The sequence below is a fragment of the Mauremys reevesii genome, linkage group 1 (assembly GCF_016161935.1).
Source record: "Mauremys reevesii isolate NIE-2019 linkage group 1, ASM1616193v1, whole genome shotgun sequence".
Classification (NCBI taxonomy): domain Eukaryota; kingdom Metazoa; phylum Chordata; order Testudines; family Geoemydidae; genus Mauremys; species Mauremys reevesii.
In genome coordinates this window covers 21,747,107-21,755,768 of record NC_052623.1, presented here as the reverse complement: position 1 = coordinate 21,755,768, position 8,662 = coordinate 21,747,107, and the positions used below count along the sequence as shown (strand labels likewise).

The window sequence follows — 8,662 nt, the reverse complement described above, 5'->3', positions numbered from 1 at the left end:
CAGTCCAGTAGCAGGCATATCCCCTTTCAGTGGGCGCTGTGGCATTATTTAAAAATCAATAATATGACAGGTTATCGATCCCCCCATGCTAATTGCAGGGAGGCCCTCACAGGCATCCCAGGGTGCAGACTCTTTTCTTGGTCCCCCGGCTGTTTGCGATGGCTCCCTCTACCTATTGGGGGTGATAATTTAAGGGCCTTTCCCCTAGGGGGAGATTATCCCCTCGCCTCCTGCCACAGGGTGTCTGCCTCTGAAGCAGCTGGTAGTGGAGTCCAGGGAGGCCAGGCTCCTGCATTAGGCAGAGCCCTGCTTCGATCCAGTCTGTCACCTGCTGTTAGTGGCGATCTAGCCCGTTGTTACTGGCGGATCGGGAATCCCTCTACCGCAGGGAGCCGTGTCAAAACCTCTGCGTGGCGTGGAGGGGGCGGGGGCTGAAACCCAGCCCCACCCGTGTCTGAGCATCCCCTCGCTGACCTTGCCTGGGAAGCCGAAGCTGCAACCCAGCCAGTCTGGTATCTTTGCAAACAGGCTGGCGGGGCGGGAGGGAGGCGTGGTGTGTGGGGAGCAAGAGGCGGTTTCCTGCTTCCCAGCTCCGAACAGCTGGCGGGGTTTGAAAGGGTGCGTGTGTCAGCCCAGCGCAGCCAGCCCAGCCTCCGACCGAGGGTCTCTGGACAAGGCGACAAGGAGCCCCCGGCGTGCAGCGAGCGAGGCTGGGGCGGAGGCGCTGGCTGCTGCCCCCCGGGCCAGGGGAGGCTCCGGCTGAGCCCGGCGGCGCGGCGCCCCGGGAGCTGCTCCGCGGAGGACGGGCTGGGCGCGTAGCGAGGCGGGAGCAGCCCGGGTGCATGCGGCCGGCGCCGCGGCGGGGCAGCCCGGGATGAGCGGCGGGGAAGTGGTGTGCGCCGGCTGGCTGCGCAAGTCGCCCCCGGAGAAGAAGTTGAGACGATACGTGAGTAGCTCACGCTGCCCGGGAGCGGGGGGTGCCCCGGGGCAGGGCGCTCAGCTGGGAGCCGACCGGGGGGGCTCGGATGCGGGGCGCCGCGGTGACCCCCAGGAGCTCCGGGCTTGGCAGCCGCGGGGGAGCCCGGGCCTGATCCTCGCCTCGGCAGTGGGATGCTCAGCCCCGGGCAGGGCGGGGCCCCGCAGCGGAGCCGGCCAGTGACCAGTCCCGCCCCAGCCCACCGCCCCGAGAGCGACCCCTGCCCCGGGCTGTCCGGCCGCCCGAGGCAGCGCGGCGGGGCCCGCCCCAGCCCCAGCCCGGGGGGCGATGCTGGGCGGGACTGACCCTTTGCAGCCCCTCGCCGCGGACACCCGGCTCCTGGCTTCCCGGCAGGCGAGGAGCCTCCCCGCCGCCGCGTCCCAGCACCTGCCGCCCCGGCTGCAAACGCCCATGCAGGCGGCAGGGGCTGGATCTGCGGTGCGCGCTGCCGCCCGGGGGCTGGCGGGCGGGGCGGGCGCTGGAGCGGCGGGGGCCGGTCCTGGGACACATTCGCGGGTCTCTCGGGGCCGGCGGCGGGGCGGGAGTGGCCGGAGCAGTGGCCGGGGCCAGGAGGGCGAGGCTGGGACCTGTTCGTGGTGCAGCCTGCAAGCGGGGCCCGGGGGCTGCGGAAAGCCACGTGGGCGGAGCCAGGGACAAAGGCCAAGCCCAGGGCTCCAGTCCCAGGACAGCAGCTGCTCAGCTGGTGTCAGTCGGGGCAGCGCCATTCGAGTCAATGGAGCCCTGCTCTGGCAGGCGGCTTCATGCCAGGCGAGGATCGCGCCCCAGTCTTTGCTAGGAGGGATGCAGGCAGTAGGGGTGGGATGTGGATGAGGCTCTGAGATCAGAGGGAGCTGGAGTGTCCATTTTGGGGCTACTGCTCCCCCCTTCCCCTAGGGGGCTGTGCCTCTGGGGAGACCCGGACAAAGGAGGATTTAGAGCAGCTGGGAACCCCCCCTCTCCTTGGGGATAGGGGGAAGCACTGGCCATATAATAAGCACTACAGATGTAAATCCCTTGGCTCTTCCCACGTCTTCTGCAGGCCAGGGCAGCCCCCACCCCCTACACACACTGCAGAGCACAGCTCCATAGCTACAGACCCTCAGATGGGATCCTGAACAGAGCCAAATTCTCTGCTGGTGTTAGTCCGTGGAAGTCAGTGGAATTACACCAGCAGAGAACTTGGCCCACACCAAGTGCTGCAGATTATGATGTTGTCCACCAGGATGCTCTGACTGGTTAAAGAGACTCAAAACAGTGCCTGCCCCCAGCGAAGGTGCTTGGTGTTTCTGTGCCTGGCACAAGGAAACCATCTGAGCTCAGGCCCAGATTCTCAAAGGTATTTAGGCACATTAGTGACTTTACACCTGCCAGAATGACTATACCCTCTGCAAGTGTTTGCTTCCAAGCGATGATCCTTCCAAGCCGGTGGCTTTCAAGCATTACCAGAGACTCACCCGTCTTGAGTCCACCACTGGAAGGACTGAAGGACGAGGGGGTTACATTTCCATCCTGTCTTCTTCAGGAGGCTGGGCTTTATCCCTTGGTGAGGAAGCAGCCATAGGAAAGGAACACACCAGCCAAAGAAACAAGGGTTAGTTTAGATACTTCACAGTGAATGGCTGAGTCCAGTTTAACTTTCTTCTTCTTCCAACCATCACTGTCTCCTGCTACACGTGTATGTTGTCTACGCAGGAAAAAAAAACCTCTTCTTAACTCCAGTTAGCTAACACATGCTAGCTAATTTAGGGTAAAATAGCGCTGAAGACAAGGCAGCTTGGGTTAGCAGCTCCAGTTAAAGCCAATGCTAAAGCCTGTGGTTCAGTTCAAGCTGCTAGCCCGAGTTAAAAGCAGACTTGCCGTGTCTTCACTACTATTTTAACCCGAGTTAAGAACACACCTTTTTTTGCAGTGTAGACATACCCTGTCCCTTCGTTACCATTCACTCCTGTGTCTGTGCAAAAAGAGCGGCATCCTTTAAACTCTCCCTTATCTTTCTTTTTAAGAACGGCTCTGAACACCTTTGCCCTGAAGTGCAGCGATATTATATCTTGGTAGAACTGGTTTTATTTCCTAAGCTCTCCCCTTGTCATTAGCGTTAATTATTTAACATTCGCCAAAGGCTTTGAAGACGTAAAGGGCTATCGAAGTGCTATCATTAGTCGTGGAGATCAAACAGTTCCTGTAAGTTGTAAAGAATCTGAACAGCAGCTATGCCACATTCTGGACTTATTAAAATAAATCCCATTGCTTTGTGCTCTCCGTCTGAAGATGTCTCCGGACGGCACTGGTTTAACGGTGTGTCATTGCATGGCTCTGAACAGTGGGTGTGTGAAGCTGCTGTCTTCTGACTCAGCGGACCCACTCCCTGGGTGAATTCAGAGTAAGATCTGCTGACTGTAGTGACAAAAATAAATGTCCACTGGCTTTTAGCCCTTCAGAGCCAGCACAGTTTTGGGAGAGCAAAGTGGAATTCTAGTCTGCCTTGGGCTGCATCAGCAAAGCTATTCCCTAGGTTCTTATTGCCTTCACCTGGCAAACATAAAGGACCATGGGTGTCACTGGGACTTACCTTGGGCTGCAGTTCCTTTAATTGCTTAAGCATCATAGCAAAGATATGAAAATAGGCAGATATTATTAGTCCCATTTTACAGAAGGGGGAACTGAGGGAATGACTCAAAATTAGCTAAGCAGTGAATGGGCACAGCTCCATAGATTTCATAGGTGCTGCATCTGCTTATGCTGGGGCTGAGATTAGATCTGTTTAGGTTCCTGTACCATACCTGTCACTGCAGTATGTCAGGATCAACCAGAGACAGTGTGATTTGCCCAAAGCCACTGAACAAATCCAGTGTCCCTGATTCCCAGTCCCATTCTCTAACCACTAGGCATGTTACTTTAGTCTTAATATATTTAAACAATTGGATTTTTTTACATTAGACTTCTTAAAAAGACCAAACTCTTAGAACACAATGTATTTATTTAGGCTTTTGAGCAGCTGGACAGATTCTTTTTTTTTTTTTTTTTTTTAAATTGGAGATATACCAATCTCCTAGAACTGGAAGGGACCTTGAAAGGTCATTGAGTCCAGCCCCCTGCCTTCACTAGCAGGACCAATTTTTGCCCCAGATCCCTAAGCAGTCCCCTCAAGGATTGAGCTCACAATTCTGGGTTTAGCAGGCTAATGCTCAAACCACTGAGCTATCCCTCCCCCCATTTTATGTAATGAGTAATGGAGGCTGCCTTTAGGTTAATGGAGCAAAGCACTGTCCTACAAAAATAAATTGCTGACACTGAGTCACCAGTACCTTTAACTCATCAAATGTCATTAACTGTCCAATGAAAGAGCTCTCACTTAGCCCTTGTGCTCCGGCATTCCAGCGAGAGCCAAGTAAATCTTTTAAATGCTGTGCACGAGGGTGTGAAATGCTGGAGGCTAACAATAAAGATTTGTACATATAAGGGCGCCTTTCATCCAGCAAGATCCCACAGCACTTTGCAAACCACATACGTTTTAGAAAACACCTTACCCTCCCTTGGAAATGCAGCCATCTCTGGGGTGAAATGTCTTAGCTTTTAACATTGCACAGCAATGCTTCTCAATGTGTTAAAGATGGGATGTGACAAAGGAAGCTATAAACAAATGTCACTCAAGGGGATACCATGTTCCTGGAACTGGAAGTTAGACGTGGATTCTAGTCCTGTCTGTCACATTGGCTTGCCCAGTGCCGTGCAGAGAGTCACTTTGGCCACAGCTGGCAAAAGTGGCCACTGTTTTGCCACTCTTGGGTGCCCATCTTGAAAGCCCTGAGCACTCACAGCTCCCACTGAAATCCAGGCCTTCCGGCCCAGATCCTCAAAGGTATTTAGATGCCTAACTCTCATTGAAATTCATGGGCGTTAGGTGCTTCCATGGCTTTGTGGGTCTGGGCCTCTGTGTTTCCAGATGAGTGCCCAAAAGTCAATGACTGGCTTGGAAAACATTGGCTTTCGCTTTTTTTTTTTTTAAATTTTTTTAATGCCTCCGTTTTCCAACTTGCTTAAATGGTGGTAATATTTACCATACCTACCTGACAAGGGGTCTGAAAGGTGTAGCCCAATCATGCATACTCAAGATCCTCACACAGCAGGCGTGAGATCAGCACCAAGTATCATATAAAGTGTATAGGAGCACGCCAGTGTGGGCAGGAATCTGAGGCTAACAGCTCTATTCTTGTACAATGCGCTGTGGGCTCTGTAGTGAAAACAAGCAGGCAGGACCTCAGTTTTCCATCTCCTCAGGAAGACAACAGCCCCAGCAACAGAGGTCCCCCCACCGCATTGGCTTCTGTACTGATTGAGAGGGAAGAGCGCCCCCTATTGAATTAGCTGCATCGTTCCCGCTATTACTGCCATGACTTGCTCTCTGAATTCAAATCCCAGGAGGACCTCTCTGACCATGAGTTGCCATTAGCTGGGATTTGGCTCATTCAGGATTTGACTGTATTAACACAAGAAACTGTTCCGTAACGTTATTTTATTTTTATTGTCCAACATGATTAGAAACCCCCTAGAAGTGTGTCCCTTCCCTGGGTGTCTGGGTAGGGGCGTGTTGCTGAAGTGCAGTTAGAAGGCCTGGTGTTGCCTTGTGGAAAGTGGTGCCAAACAAAGATCCTGATCTCTCTAGATTCTGTGGCACTCTGGGTAAGGGGGCGGGTGCTAAACCCAGGGACCTATCCAAATTTCACCTTGTACGATTTCAGAACCTCCCTCCAGATTCAGAGGGGTAATGATCTGCCCCTTCACATCCTGCCCGATAGCGTGGTACAGTGGTGCTGTGCATTGTCCAGAAGCTGCTGTTTCACTTGAGAGGCAGCTGCCTTTCAGCAGTGGGGGATTTGATCCTTTGTGTGTTGTCTCTTTGTAAAGTGCTTTGAGAGCCCTTTGCAGAAAAGGTGCTGGATGAATCTAAAAATCCGGATCAGAAGTTACAGTTCCTGTCTCCCATCCTTTGTCTTGCCTATTTAGCTCTTTGGGGAGGGACTGTGCCTTACTGTGTGTTTATACAACGTTTAGCACAATCGGGATCTGGTGTCAGCTGGGGTTGATATCATAATGGTAAGAATCCTAACAATTTCAGGTCAGAGGGAGTGAAGATACAGTATGCAATTACAGAAGATCACTTAGCCACTCCTAAAGTTACTGTGTAATTCTGGGAGTAAACTCTCTCTTATCCTCCCAATCAGACCATTGCACTCCACCCTGCTTATCTTCATACTGCAGTGTTAATATCTGTGCTGGTTGGCTAAGCTGTCTATGTTTTAGCCAAAAATACGGGGCTTGAGTCTCCCCTGTCACTCAGTTCATTTCAGTGGACTTGCACTGGTGTAAATGGTAGACGAATCAGACCTTCAGTATGTAAAATGTGCAGCACAGGTCACTTCTGCACCAGGGGCACAGAGTCTCACCAGATCTCCAGTAAGAAAAGGACCTGTTCTTCCTTCCTGATGCAAGCACATGAGATAAATGGGAGTGTAACAGGCTGGCAGGGTTTTCCTGAGTCACTGCAACCTGCTAGCAGAGGTTGATCCTGCTAGGAAAGGGTTAAGTGGGTTCTGTTGACTCATTGAGGCAGGTGGCTCATTTATTTTCGCCTGGATATAAGAGAGGTGGGAGTGGCTCCCTGAAGAGAAGATCTAGGGTGTGGGCTGAGCGGCATTGAAGTAAGAAACTGGGGAGCAGCCATGCCTGTTAAGAACACTTTAGCTGAACTTGATGTTATTGTTAAGGAAAGCAGTGAGTTGAGACTCTGCAGCTTTGGACTATGTTTCCGAGTAGGCTGGGGAGGGCACCTGCTTGCACAGAGCTGTGCACATGGGGGGAAAACCTCCCCTGCCCCTAACTGTGCAGCGCAACACTAAGAAATGGGCATCTAGCAAAAGATACATTCATAAAATCATAGACTTTAAGGTCAGAAGGGACCATTATGATCATCTAGTCCGACCTCCTGCACAACGCAGGCCACAGAATCTCACCCACCCACTCCTGTATCAAACCTGTGTCTGAGCCATTGAAGTCCTCAAATCATGGTTTAAAGACTTCAAGATGCAGAGAATCTTTCAGCAAGTGACCCATGCCCCACGCTGCAGAGGAAGGCGAAAAACCCCCAGAGCCTCTGCCAATCTGCCCTGGAGGAAAATTCCTTCCCAACCCCAAATATGGCGATCAGCTAAACCCTGAGCATGTGGGCAAGACTCACCAGCCAGACACCCAGAAAAGAATTCTCTGTAGTAACTCAGCTCCCACCCCATCTAATCCCATCACAAGCCATAGGGCATATTTACTGCTAATAGTCAAAGACCAATTAATTGCCAAAATTAGGCTATCCCATCATACCATCCCCTCCATAAACTTATCAAGCTTAGTCTTGAAGCCAGATGTGTCTTTTGCCCCCACTACTCCCCTTGGAAGGCTGTTCCAGAACTTCACTCCTCTGATGGTTAGAAACCTTTGTCTAATTTCAAGTCTAAACTTCCTGATGGTCAGGTACGACATTGGTACTGAGCTTAAATAATTCCTCTCCCTCCCTGGTATTTATTCCTCTGATATATTTATAGAGGGCAATCATATCTCCCCTCAGCTTTCTTTTGGTTAGGCTAAACAAGCCAAGCTCTCTGAGTCTCCTTTCATAAGACAAGTTTTCCATTCCTCGGATCATCCTAGTAGTCCTTCTCTGTACCTGTTCCAGTTTGAATTCATCCTTCTTAAACATGGGAGACCAGAACTGCACACAGTATTCCAGATGAGGTCTTACCAGTGCCTTGTATAACGGTACTAACACCTCTTATCTCTACTGGAAATATCTTGCCTGATGTATCCCAAGACCGCATTAGCTTTTTTCACAGCCATATCACACTGGCGGCTCATAGTCATCCTGTGATCCACCAATACTCCGAGGTCCTTCTCCTCCTCTGTTACTGTTATAAGATGGGGATGCATCAGTTGGAAGTAATTCTTGTTATTAATCTCTAAATGCTTGACCTCGCACTTTTCTTGAATGGCATACTAGTAGGTCTGTGAGTAAGCAATCTGCTGAGTTTGTACAAGTAGCTGTTTCAGGGCCTGGAGTCTTAATGGCTGCTCATGAAATTAGAGAGTGTTAGAGGTTGTAGTCTGCATGGAGGGGAATAGCAAAGGCACCTGAGAGAGACCTCGGTGGATTCTTGCCAACATGTGACCTGACTGGTGGCCATTGAAACACATGTATGAAGTCCTCAGGCCCCGGGTAGGGCACCACAGACGTTGCTGGCCAAACTCATCCCTGGTGGAAGAGATTCCAACACCATTGACGTTGACTGAGTGCTATGTCAGCTGTGAATTTGCACTTCTACATCCAAATTGCCCCTTATGAACATATGGTTGGGATCAGAATTCTGATCCATCAAGTGCTTCCAGCAGCAGCCAGCACTTGATGTTCCAGAGGAAGGAGGAACATACCTTTATAATCCTGTGTTAGAGCTGGAAAAGACCTATCAGGTCAGCAAACAACTCCTCCACAAGCAGAGGAGTGTTCTTTATAGTGTCTGTGCTGCACCACACCAATGATGCAATGCAGTATGGAGATGTGATTCCCAAACTGACCAGACAATGTGATGCACTAAAACTGGCTGTTCTGCTCCCTTCTTCTTCTACTTGTTGGTCATAAAAATA

The 8,662-nt window shown here is 51.4% G+C and overlaps 1 protein-coding gene across 2 annotated transcripts in view; it reads left to right on the top strand.

Moving 5' to 3' along the window:
• The first annotated feature begins 567 nt into the window (after positions 1-567).
• Positions 568-8,662, top strand: part of GAB2 (GRB2 associated binding protein 2) — a 195,240-nt gene continuing 187,145 nt past the window's right edge. Inside the window, exon 1 of one of the 2 annotated variants that reach the window (XM_039497102.1) lies at positions 568-946. In XM_039497102.1, the coding sequence (XP_039353036.1) occupies positions 875-946 (72 nt within the window). In that variant the 5' untranslated portion in view covers positions 568-874. The remainder of the gene's footprint in view (positions 947-8,662) is intronic. The other variant, XM_039497103.1, reaches the window with a different exon arrangement.